This window comes from Nyctereutes procyonoides, unplaced genomic scaffold (genome assembly GCF_905146905.1).
Source record: "Nyctereutes procyonoides isolate TBG_1078 unplaced genomic scaffold, NYPRO_anot_genome, whole genome shotgun sequence".
NCBI classification, from domain to species: Eukaryota; Metazoa; Chordata; class Mammalia; order Carnivora; family Canidae; genus Nyctereutes; species Nyctereutes procyonoides.
The window spans coordinates 22,315,968-22,329,159 of record NW_026575132.1 but is presented as its reverse complement, the minus strand read 5'-3'; the positions used below and the strand labels follow the sequence as shown (position 1 = coordinate 22,329,159).

The 13,192-nt window shown below is 35.8% G+C and overlaps 1 protein-coding gene across 3 annotated transcripts in view; it reads left to right on the top strand.

The window, feature by feature from the left end:
• ABCA12 (ATP binding cassette subfamily A member 12) overlaps nt 1-13,192 on the top strand; it is a 168,089-nt gene that overhangs the window by 79,333 nt on the left and 75,564 nt on the right. For all 3 annotated transcript variants that reach the window (XM_055345352.1, XM_055345351.1, XM_055345353.1), the window contains 4 exons: nt 1,803-1,875; nt 5,443-5,561; nt 6,615-6,721; nt 12,846-13,102. In XM_055345352.1, coding sequence (XP_055201327.1) covers nt 1,803-1,875; nt 5,443-5,561; nt 6,615-6,721; nt 12,846-13,102 — 556 coding nt within the window. The remainder of the gene's footprint in view (nt 1-1,802; nt 1,876-5,442; nt 5,562-6,614; nt 6,722-12,845; nt 13,103-13,192) is intronic.

Sequence of the window (13,192 nt, the reverse complement as noted above, 5' to 3'; positions counted from 1 at the left end):
TGGAAAGCCATCCTTACTGATGAAAAGAGATTATCTGTGCACTAGATTTCTTTCTACATCTATGGGTACGTTTTTAAAATATGCCTAGCCCTACAAATAAAAAACAAGTAAAGTCTTACTTTTTCAAAGCTCTGTAAAAGTTTGTATTTCATTAAAGCCTATTTAGTACATTATTTCTTCCAAGATATTTTATAGTCTAGAGAGAATAGTGGCCAGAGGGAAGAGTCCCTACTCAACGTCAGGGTCAAGTCTATCATTGATATATACAAAGCTAATTTCTATTAGTTACTCGTCCAAATAGTTTAATGAGGAAGAGAATTCTGTAACCATTTGGTATACAAATGCCAATAAACTTGCTCAGCATTACATAAGAATTTAAAGTGAGCAAGATTCGATCTTGGAAAAATGGTTTATATACTTTTACTTTGCAAATGTATAAGTCCCAACAGAGCTCTATCCTTGATTCTTCTATATATGCATGCCAACAAATAATAGATATTACCATTATTAATTAAGCTTATTTATTCTGGGTATCTTCATTCTTAGTTCTTTACCTCACTGATGCATTGCTATCGCTAGAGCAATAACATTCAGCTACACCTTGAGCAGAACACAGGAAACCTCTGCTCTGCTGCACAGGAAGACTGAAAAAGCCCCTGTGCCAAGTCCAAGCAATGGCACAAACATTACTCATCCACCACTGATACAGAGGTGGACAAGGAGGTCTTTCATTTAGTGATAGTCTCTTTTACACACATCCTAATTTAAATAAATTCATTGATCAGCACCATGAAAGTATGGATGATTGCATAGTTTTGCAATAGGACCTTTATAAAAGCCTTTAAGACACACTAACTAGGGACGATGAGAGAACAATTAATGCCAGTAATAAAATATCCTTCTGAAAGAGATTAGACCAGTGTTAAAAATATCAGCACTGAAAGATATTGGATTATAAGGAATAAGTAGTGTCTCAAGAGAAGACTGCAAGAATTGATTCCATTTCCCTAAAGGGGCTGAATGAAAGCTTCGGATTTATGATTTTTATTTATGCAGTAGCCATTAAAAGTACTCTCATGTCCAATTTTTCATGTGAATACTGTTGCACACTTATTCTTTTATGATACAATGTTATGTGGCAAGCTGAATCAGCAACCTATTTAACTTCTAGGGGCAATTCACAGTGTTGAATTAGACCTTCCCATATGGCTTCCATTAGTTAGCGAAGCTTTCCACACTTTGAACCTTCATATTATTTGAGACCACTCAGAAAAGTTCTGTTAATATGAGCCAATTTGCATTCACAGCTGCATTCAGTTGAAATCAGTGGCTGCTTTTTGAAAGATGGAAAATATAGATTAGTGATAGCAGATGTTTCCTAAGGCTACATTCTTGACAACTGAAGGCAAAAAAATCCAGTGACCTGTAAGACTGAAACTGGGCCTCGTTTGGTTAACAAATCACGTGGTAGGCAGTCTGCATTATAGTATTCAAGAGTCATCTATGCATACAGGTCTTAGGAGAAAATAACATTTTGATAGAGAAAGAATTTCTTACAGAAACGCATGTGCTTGACCATTGGGGTTATTCTGATTAGCAGGCATCTATTATTTATAAATATCCTCACTGTTTCGAAAACAAAAAGACCATAGCTATCTTTTGTAAAATCTTTTGGAGAAGAATTCTGCAGATTTTTCTGCATTTTCTTCCCATTTATTTACCTGTGAACATTTTTGCTATGAAAAATAAATCCTTGAAGCAAATATGTTTACTGCTTAATTATATAAATGTCATTTCTGCAGGTGGCTCTGATAATGTGACGCATGTGTGGCACGAGGAAGGTGGGCAGTTATCCCCAAGCAGCCTGGCTGCACAGTAAGTCTTCCTTTGTTGGTCTGTTGGTTTATTTCTGAACTAGTAGATAACTTGTCTGAATAAGCAAGTGACACAATTTGTAAACATAATTCTTTTATCAGTTTGTAAGACTTTGAAATAGAAAAATCCACTGTTGACTGACCTAAGAAAAGGACATAGCTGAAATGTAGTAAAGTTGAAACTTATTTTTTCATATTATCCAGTGACACTTTTGGAGAATGCAACATGAGCATCTCTTTTTCAGTTGTGTCATTGTATATAACTAGATCCAGTGTGTCCTGTCTGGTTTGATTACCTTATGTCTCTGAGGAAAATCTAGGTGGAGGTCCAATTTCCAACATTTTAAGGTCTTTCATTATGAAAGATATATAAGCATCTGATTTTTCACATCATGACTTATTTTATTATTTTATTTTTTTAAAGATTTTATTTATTTATTCATGAGAGATACAGAGAGAGAGGCAGGGACACAGGCAGAGGGAGAAGCAGGCTCCATGCAGGAAGCCCGATGTGGGACTCGATCCTGGGTCTCCAGGATCAGGCCCTGGGCGGAAGGCAGGCTCTAAACCGGTGAGCCACCCAGGGATCCCATTATGACTTATTTTAGTTTTTAAAAATCATGATATTTCTTACACCAGTCAAGGTAATACAACATCTATTTGCTTCTTTAGCATATGCATGGGTAAAACTGTAGATAATTTAATTTTGGACTCTTATTGGGGCATGTGAATATGTTGTCCCAGAAATAGGCAGTGGAAATGACAACAGTAGTCTTGGCCTCTAAAGACCATTAATGTAAGCAGTTCTCTGAAGGAACTGTAATAATCATGGTAGGGAATGCATGCAGTTGCCTGTAGAAGCTGATTGAAGTAAATTCCTATAGCTCAAGGCAAATTTAGAGACTAGATGGCCTGTTATGTAAACGTTGTTTTGGCCTGATAAATTATACTATTGAAATTGTTTGACTTTCGTCCCAAAGGATATATTTCTGTGCTAATGGAAATTTGCACAAATAAAATCAAATAGTAGGATTTATTTTTAGCCATTATTTTTTTTCTGAAATAGGATTTATGTAGTTGTTTATAATCTTTTTATTATTTAATGAGAAGTTCTCCAGCTCTGGGTAAATTCTAGGTAAATTCTTTCCATAAACAACCACCTCGTATGTCTGCTCCCACCTCTAAGATGGCTGAAGCAGGTTCTCTTTCCAGAGCAATCAAGTGGCCTTGGACCCCGGCTAGGATGCCATATTCCAAATAGGTCTTTTAAACACATTCCTTATATAGCCATCAAAAAAATTTAAAAAAAAGCACACAACTTTGTATTGAGACCAGGCTTATTGTTGAAACCAGTACCTTTATCAGAGCCTTGAGGATCCATAGCATTGATAATACTAGCACTTTAGACCACAGATTCTGCAGCTAGCTGGCAGTATTAGGAAGAATTCAGTACTTTTAAGATGGTTCTTGTTAAGATTGATGAAATTAAGGAATTTCTTATCTTTGAACTTCCTTTCCATTACCATTTTAAAATAATCACAGAGTGGCAATATTTGGCATAAGTTAAAAGGTTTTTTTTTAGTCCAGAGTTTTCTAAATAAGGCTGCTCAAAAATATTTTTCCCTCATTGCTTTTCTCCCTCTTTATTATTTTTGCCCTAAGGTTATTATTTGTATTATTCTGTGTGTGTGTGTGTGCACATAAGCTCATCCTTCATTGCAAACATTTTTGGAAAAAAGTAGGATTATATACAAAGATACATAAATGGTTTAAAAGAATTATCAGATGTTTATACTAAAGAAGTGACAAGTGGAATCTTAATTTTCAGAGTACATTAAACACAATTGTCAAAATCTTGGCAGTCACGTGTTTTTCCTGAAACTAAGAAGAATGGCTTAGATATTTCAAGGTCACTTTTAGTGCAACATTCTTCTACTTCTTCTATTTTAAGCTTGAAAATTCACCATGAGAATTCCTTGTATCATTTCATGTAGAAGGTTAGACCAATATTTTGCTATTGAGCACTGTACCACGATGCAAATGGCTCTATGCTATAATAACTACAACACATGGAAATGGTTACCGTTTATTATATGGAGGCTATCAATTGTAGTTATTTATCTTTATATTTTTAAAGATTTTATTTATTTGCTAGAGAGAGAGCAGGGTGAGAGAAAGAGCATGCCCCCCACACACACACACACACTAGTGGGGGGAGGGACAGAGGGAGAGGAAGAAGCAGCTTCCTGGCTGAGCAGGGATCCGGATGCAGGGCTCCATCCCAGGACCCTGAGATCACAAGATGAGCGGATGGCAGACGCTTAACTGACTGAGCCACCCAAGCACCTCTATCAATTATTTAAAGAAAAGTTAGCTATCTAACCAATTACCTGTGCTCTGACTACCAAATTAGAGACTTGTCTTGATGTAGATTTTCTTTTCTTTTTAAAGTTCTTCAAGTATCCAGTGGTATTAACCCACATCTCAATACCTTATGAGTGCTTTAATGTTAATGCAAACATTTTCCTACATCTTTACTAGCTATTGCCAGGATGAGTCTCTTCCCTTAGTATTTGAACAAAATCTAGTTAAACATCTGACAGAACTAGTTAATTTGTGTATTGTGTTGTTTGATTCAAAGTATATGGTCCCCAAATCAGCTATTGACATTTATTCTCTCTCTCGTACCTAAAATTCAATCATAGACACTAAAGGAAGATGTCACAAAATGAAGAAATGCAGCCTCATAGTTGAAGTGACAGAGCTTTCAGGACACACACATATTCACTCATACTGATGCCGCAGAAACCCTAGGCTATATTCTCATATGCCAGCCAGGTTGAAAGGAGAGCTGAAAGTGGTTAATTTGAAAAACTGAATTGGTTGCTTAAAGAAAAGAAAAAAACTTATATTTTCAATTAGATTCCACTATTTTTTTAAATCACAATTAAATAAATTTAAATTTATTTGAAGACTGTTATAGGTGGATAGGATTAGCAGATCATCAGCCCCCCACATCTCATTTGACAAGGGAAGAAACTGAGACCCAGAGGGCATTTGCCAGATTTAGAGGAGAGAAAAAAAGAATAGAAAAGAAAAACATCCAAGACCTGTAGGTTGCACTTACATTGGAAAAAATTCATTGTTAAAAAAAAGAAAAGAAAAATTATGCATTGTGTAGCTCAAATTCAGATTTAACTGAGAAGGCCTGTATTTCATCTGGCAATCCTAGCCCCATAATTTTTTTTTCTTTCATGTGCCTAGAAATAATCTTAATATCACTTATGACTGAATATTAAAATAACTAAATATAAAGATAATAAGTAAATATAAAGATAATGCCCACAGACAAGTGCTCAGAGGATGCAGAGCCAATACACACTTAGTCCATATGGAAGATGTTCTACTTAAAGTTTCAATGCTCAAGTCAACCAATGCCAAACACCTGGGGACTTAAGTGATCTCAACAACATAGCTTTATAGAAAACAAAAACAAAAACAAAAAAACAACATAGCTTTATTCTCCTTTTATACAACTTAATTTATATATTCTTTTCTAATTCTATAGGCTCCTAATACTGGAAAACTTTGAAGATGCTCTCTTAAATATATCAGCAGATAGTCCTTATATTCCTTACCTGGCCTGTGTGAGAAATGTCACAGACAGTTTGGCCAGAGGATCACAAGGTAATACTCTTCTTATTAGTCAAAATGCTGCTTAGGGTTATAATTCTGTTCTAAGTTTCTTAAGACATTTGCTTAAAAAATAAAAAGATTTTTAAAAGATCTTAGTTACCATATGCTCAAGTTTCAGTTTGGTAGTTTGATGTATGAAGGGAATATCTAATCGTGTTATTACATTATTACTTCTCTTCCTGCTGCTAATACCCTCTGGCCACCTGGACAAACCTTAATATATGATAGCCATGTAACAGAGAATATGAGAATGACCACCCAGACAAACTTGCCAAGTTTCTGGAATTATTAGTAGTTCATATAACCCTTCATGACATTTTCTGTACTCTTAATAATTTTAGTTATCAAAAAATAATGAAGAATGATAATGTAGACTCCCCGAAGCAGGTGTAAATTATATAAACAAAGGATTTTTGTGTGGTAGACTATTTTTACTTCCCACCCTTATACACCTTATTTTCAGTTTTTTGCCTGCATGGACAACCATGAAGACGGCATTTAATCAAACATTTCTTTTCCTTTTTAAAGAGAAATATCAATTTTTCTCACTTTTTTCGAAAGATCTACATTCACTTTTTTCCCCACACCAAAGAGTTCCTTGAGACTTAATGGCAAGCAAATAGCACACAAGTATTTAAGCGTGGTCTCTGTTTACTAGGCATGAATTAATCAAGGTTGGAAGGGCGTATCTGTGTCACAGTGATTATATAATCAATTTCCCCCTAATGCTTCAACTTAACAGTATATCCAAAAGTCAGAAATAAAAGCAGATTCATTTCACAAAGAGCCAAAAGTGCGTAGCACCTTTGCTAGAAATATTTTTGTCTCTAAGCAGAATATCTATGAATATTTTAAAAATAATGAACTCTGTAGTCTCCATGGTTCAAGGAAAGGTTAAATTTTCACTTGTCGTATATTTAGATTGAACTAGGCCATTATTTTAGGAAAAACTTAGCAATAAATTAGGATAAAGGTGTCTTTCAAATGGATTTCCTAAATGACCTTGCGGTTCACATAAGGTAACTCTTCTCTCTTCCTTTACAGAAAATTTAAGACTCCTGCAGTCCATAATTTCATTTAAAAAATCTTTTCTTCAAAATGGTTTTTATGAGGACTACTTTTCTTCAGTTCCTGAAGTCCTGAAATCAAAAGTAAGCCATGAAAGAAAAAAATAAACAAATCTTCAACATTTTCTGTAATACTCTGGCAAGATGTAATTTTGGTTTAAGTTTTAATCTGTATCTTCCTAAATATTGGTCCTATTTTGACTAGATTAATGCCAGAAAAAGGGGGGAAAGGGTTCTTGTGCTATAAAATGGCACTTTGTTCTTAATTAGTGGATATCTTTATATGAAATGACCCATAAAAGCCTAATTACAGCATTCACATACATAAAGGAATGGCTAATAATATAGTTATCTCATTAAACTTCATAATTTCAAAAAAGTATTCATAATATGATTTCTAATTTAATATGTCTTCAGTTTTTAAAACTCTAAAAGTTGATTTTAAAAGCTCGTGTTTAGACTTCACACAGTGTGCAAAGATCTCAGAAGTTGACTAACCTTATTTTATTGTCATCAGAAGCAGAAACTAACAAATCATTTTAAGGTATATGATATTAAAAAAAGGAGAGAAAGCAACAGAAAAAAATTTTAAACTCTAGTTTGAATTGATTCACATTTATTTATTCTTTGTTTAGCTCATGCATATAGTATACAGGTTATCATGATAATCATTTTATTTCTCAAATAACCCTATTAAAATTTGAAAGCAGCTTTCCTAGTAAGAACAGCAGTTTAATTGAATTTATGTAGGCAGGGATAAAGCAAAATTAGAACTGGTTTATTCAGGGCAAGCAAGATGACTTTCTGTATAGTCAACGTGGTCCAATTAAGCAGGCATCCAAAACATATGTCCCTGTGTATTATAAGTAGGTATGCTAGTGAGATTACCTACATTTTGTCCTGGTCTTCTATACAAATCAAAATTTCTAATGCACCTAATTTAGCACTATCTTAATTTGTTTGTGCAAATGAAAAGAAAGTTATGCATTCATCTGGAAAATTCCTACTCATCCTTCAAAGACAGGTTTAAATGTCACTTCTGTAATATTAGAGTATTGCCTTTCTCCCTGTTTCCCAGCCAGGATAATGGCGTTGTGTGCACATAATATTTATCTATTCATTCATTCAGTCCATCATCTGTGGTCCCATAACACTAATCTATTTGTTTAAAGACATAATCTCTAACCCCAAAGTCCTTATAGCAATCCACTGTAGCAGATGGAAAAGCAGACCAGTAATTAGAACACAGTGAGATAAGTGTTGTGGTATGTGGACGGGCAGGATTCTGTGTATGGAGGTGGAATATTTAACTCTGATTGTGAGGGATGAAGGTGGAAAGAAGAAATTTCATGGAGGAGATAATGCTTGCTCTTACAGGCAGAGTAGGATTGAGTTACAGTCCTACATCGCAGACATGGAGACCTGCATTTGTTAAGACAGAGGTGTGATCCTGAAGGACAGATATAGGTTACCTGGAGTCATGTGCCCATCTAGAGCAGAAGGTCCCTATAGGAGAGGCAGGAAATGGGACTGCAGAGAGATGGGGCCCAGATCCCAGAGTCCTCTTTATACTTAGTCAAGGAGTTTGAATCTGATCTGGAAAGTTGTGCATTTGAAGAAAGTAAAATTTGCATTTTAGAAAGAGATCTCTCTGGGAAAGTTATGGAGGACTGATTGGAGAAAAGTCAAGTAGGTGATTTTTGTGGTAAACTAAGCAAAAGTGAGCCCTGCATTATGTCAATGGCAGAGAAAGAAGGAAGAGACCATTTCAAGAGTGGCATAGGAAGTCAGATGATACAACACGGCAGCCATAAAGAAGAGGAGTCTGATACCAATGAGACTTCTGGCTCTTGGAACTTGTTACTTAGCATTATCGTAACTTGTTGTGAGTGAGGTCTGTTTCCCACACTAGAATATAAACTCAGATAACATTTTGCCTTCTGTATCCCTAAAGCCCCATATCTAGCACATAGTAGGAGCTTAAGACAACTCACGGATATGTGAACAAATAAGGGTGTTAAAATAAAGACCTGGTGATGTACAGAGCCCTGGTGATGTAATTGCACTACCTGGACAATTATTCATTGTAGTTCTCAACTTGTGAAATAACCGGGCAGCACAAAATATATACCAGGGAAACTGAAACAATAATCCTCAGTCATTTACACTAATGGAATGGGAAATAGATGTAAGAATAATTTAAAACAGCATCCACATTTTGAATATACTGCTCCACTTGAGGGTTACATTATGAAAAAAGTCCTAGAAGCCACAAAGTGGAAATATACTGCAATCTTGTCCCTTGGGTAGAAAATCCATTGTCATTTACAACAGGCATGGCTGCTGTCTGCAACTGACACAACCCCTGCATTCCGAGACTGTAAGCTCTGCGAGGAACGTTGTTAAGTCCATCTCTCTACTGTTGTATTCTCAGCACCGAGTATATAGTCTGACCCATGGAAAATATTCAATACATATCCATGAAAGAAGGAAGACAATTTCCTAGAGCTTTACAAGAGATGATTTAACTTGCTTGCTTTGCCTTCTCTGATAATTAGTATCTTAATTGTGACAGTCAGTTAGGGCCTATGCATTCGAAAACTTTACCTGTGGTATTTCTAAGAAGGTTTAGACCCTCCAAAATGTCAAATGCTTGCCATTCAAAGATGACTTCTCCTTCTGTTCCTACCCTTCTTTTATAGTCCTGACATTGTATTCTTCCTGAGTTTTTGTGTTTTCTCCTCCCTTCGTTGTGAGAAGGATAGCTTCCTGATTGGGGAACTACTCATAAAGTGGATATTCCCCATATTGGGCAGAAATATGGGTAGCACAATGTTTTTATTATAATACCTTTAAATTTTTAAATAGGTGCCTTTCCCTTGCATTTACTTGGCAAGAGCCCAGGAACATTGCTGTTCCAACACTTTTATGACATTTTGAGAGATTTTGGGGAGGGACACAGGTGGGGGCAGAAGGAGAGGTAGAGAATCTTAAGCAGGGTTCATACCCAGCGTGAGCCCAATGCAGGGTTCGATCCCATGACCCTGAGATCATGAACTGAGCCGAAATCAAGACTTGGACACTCAGCCAACTGAACGACCCTGATATTTTGAGTTCTTACTTAAATATAACTTAAATTTCTGATTCAGATGCATTCAGGGACCACAGGCACTGGGGAATTTAGTCACAGCTGAACCTGGGGTTAGTTTATGGGTTATTGTTCAAGTTTGACCTGAGCTTACCTTATTCATTATGTGGACCAGCGTCATGATAGAGGAGAGGAGGATATATGAGACTCTGACAAACCTACAATCTGGATTTGACACTAAGTTTGAAGAGAGAATTTTAGTTCTCTGAATTTATGATTGATTATTAATGATCCATGAAACTTCTAAAAATTTAATGCTTGTATTGCTTTTAGAAGAAAGTAGAAAATAATGACAAATACTAAATGATCATCAAGTTGCTCCTCAGTGAATGTGCCCCATGATGCATTCCACATTATTGACCCTGAATTAAACCCTTATTTCAGAGAACCAATTCTACTTCAGTAGCATGGCTAGATTTCCAGTTTCTCCTTCAATAACTTTAATCAAGCCAAGATTATATTTTATGAGCTTTTACTGGTTTCTCATATATGTATGTCAAACTTGCAATTAAAAAATATATTTGGGTCAAAAAACATATATATAGGTCTCTATTGAGTAAAAGTTTCATATTTACTATACCCTCAAAGCTTGATGAAAACAAATTCATTGGGCTACCAGTATTTACCATTTTGTTTAAGAAACCATTAAAAGTCCCTGGAGGATGTGGCGGGGGGGGGGGGGGGGCTTGGCTCCATTCATTAAAAGTTTAATCATGTGATATTTGGGAAATCAAAGGAAGAAATAGAGTGTCAAACAAATAGTTACAGCTGGTAAAACAATTGGACCTATAATGGAAATTTTCTCATCGCAGTAAGACTAGTGAGTAGAATTTTCATATGCACGAAGCTATTTTAGATAGTTCAAAGCCAGAAGTCAATTAGAATATTAAATACAGTAAAAAACAGACCAATGATATTTACTAAGATAATCAGTGTTTAATTGCTACTGCCTACATGTAGTTACTATAAATCTCTCATCTAAGACACAAAATTGTGCCTTTCCTATTTGATATATGGAAAGAAACATCCCTAAACATTTGTTTGTATCATAAAATATTTCATTTCTATCAAAATGAAACTTCTGTTTGAAATTGAAGTTGCAATGAATGACACATACATTTGCTTCTTTAGATATCACTACAAATGATTGGACCTCTCTTTTTTTTTCTTTTAGAGACAGAGAGGAGGGGGAGGAGCAGAGGGAGAGAGAGAGAGAATCGTAAGCAGGCTCCACACACTCAGCATGGAGCCCAGTGTGGGGCTCGATCATATGACCCTGAGATCATGACCTGTGCTGAAATCAAGAGTCAGATGCTTAACTGACTGAGCCACCCAGGCATCTCAAATTATTTCATTTCTTAGAAGGAATACCCCGGGGTAGCTTCCATGCACAACAGAACTTTTAAGCACTCCCGTAGAACAAAGGCACCCCGTTTCCCTCAGTACATAAGAGGGTGGAAGATAATGTCCAAAACAGCGCAGACACTTCTGAAAATCCAAGTGTATTCCCATCCATATTTTAAATACAGTCTTATTAAAATGTATGTGATTCAAATGCTGCATTTAAAAAAAACTTTTTTTCTTGTCAATGCAGTTTTAAAAATTGTGGTAAAATACACTTAACAAAATTTACCACCTGAAGCATTTTTAACTGCACGGTTCAGTCTTGTTAAATATATCCACCCTGTTGTGCAACCAATCTCCAGAACTCTTTTAATCTTGCAAACCTCTTCCCTATGCCCATTACAATAACTCCCATTCCTCTCTTCCCCAGCCCCTGGCAACCACAATTCTCCTTTCTGTCACTATGAATTTGACTAGTCTACGTACCTCATTTAAGTGAAATCATCCAGTATTTATTTTTTTGTTACTGGCTTATTTAACACAGCACAAGATCCTCCAGATTCATCCGTGTTGTAGCATGTGTCAATTTCTTTCCTTTTTAAGGCAGAATAATATCCCATTGTGTGTATATATACCACCCTGTGTTTACCCACTCATCTGTCAGTGGACACTTGGGTTGCTTTTGCCTCTTAGTTATTGTGAATAATGTTGCCATGGGCCTGGGGGCACAAATATTTATTTTTTAATTTTTTTAATTTTTTAAAAATATTTTATTTATATTCATGAGAGACACAGAGAGAGAGAGGAAGAGACAGGGAGAGGGAGAAGCAGGCTCCCCGCAGGGAGCCAATGTGGGACTCGATCCCCAGTCTGGGGATCACCCCTGAGCCGAAGGCAGACGCCCAACAACTGAGTCACCCAGGCATCCCACAAATATTTATTTAAAACTCAACTTTCAGTACTTTTGGGTATATACACAGAAGTGGATGGCTGGATCAAAGGGTAATTCTGTTTTTATTTCTGAGGAAAACTCCGTACTGTTTTCCATAGTGGCTGCATCATTTTGCATCCCCACCACCAGTGCACAAGGGTTCTAATTTCTCCACATCTTTTCCAGCACTTGTCTCTCTCTCTTCTTTCTTCTTTCTTTCTTTCTTCTTTCTTTCTTTCTTTCTTTCTTTCTCTTTCTTCTTCTTTCTTTCTTTCTTTCTTTCTTTCTTTCTTTCTTTCTTTCTTTCTTTCTTTCTTTCTTTCTTTCTTTCTTTCTTTCTTTCTTCTTTCCTTCTACTTTTTTTATTTACTATAGTTGTTCTAATGGGTATGAGGAAGAAAGACTTTTTTGAAGTTTCATGCCCAACTCATTTTGCTTTCTGCTTTCTGCGTGATTTAACACATAAACTAAAATATAAATTAGTTGATGTACTTGTGATTTAAATGAGAGAAAACAAAACTACATCTTTTTTAACCTTTGAATCTACAAAATCTAAGTCCAGTTGGGAATAGGTCTAGAAGTCTTATAAAATTCTTAAGAAAACAATTAACCCAAATGACAGAAAATCATGCTTTGCGTTAAACACTTGCCAAATGCCAACTAACTAAACACATATGCACCATGGTTTTTTTGAAGTAAATAACTTTTGGTTGCTTATTATCAACTACCAAATATTTATAGTAATGTAACTAATCTATTTCCCACTCCTTCCGCCTTCTGGAAAGCTGTCTCAACTTCGAAACGTGACCGAACTTCTTTGCAAATCTGAAACTTTCGATTCAATACAGAGAATGTGCCAGCTTTCTGACGTGAACTTTAGGAACCTATGTGAAGAAAGTGCATTTCATGTGCAGCTCCTCGAAGCTGCCGAGCTTGGCACCGAAATAGCAGCCAACTTACTGTACCATGACGATATTATATCTAAAAAACTGAGGGATTTGCTTACTGGGGATCCAAGCAAAATTAATTTAAATATGGATTGGTAAGTATCTCCATTGCCTTTTTCCTTGGCAAAATCCCTTCTCAAATAATTATGGATATGCTTAGTTCAGTTTCTTCTTCTCTTCTGTTT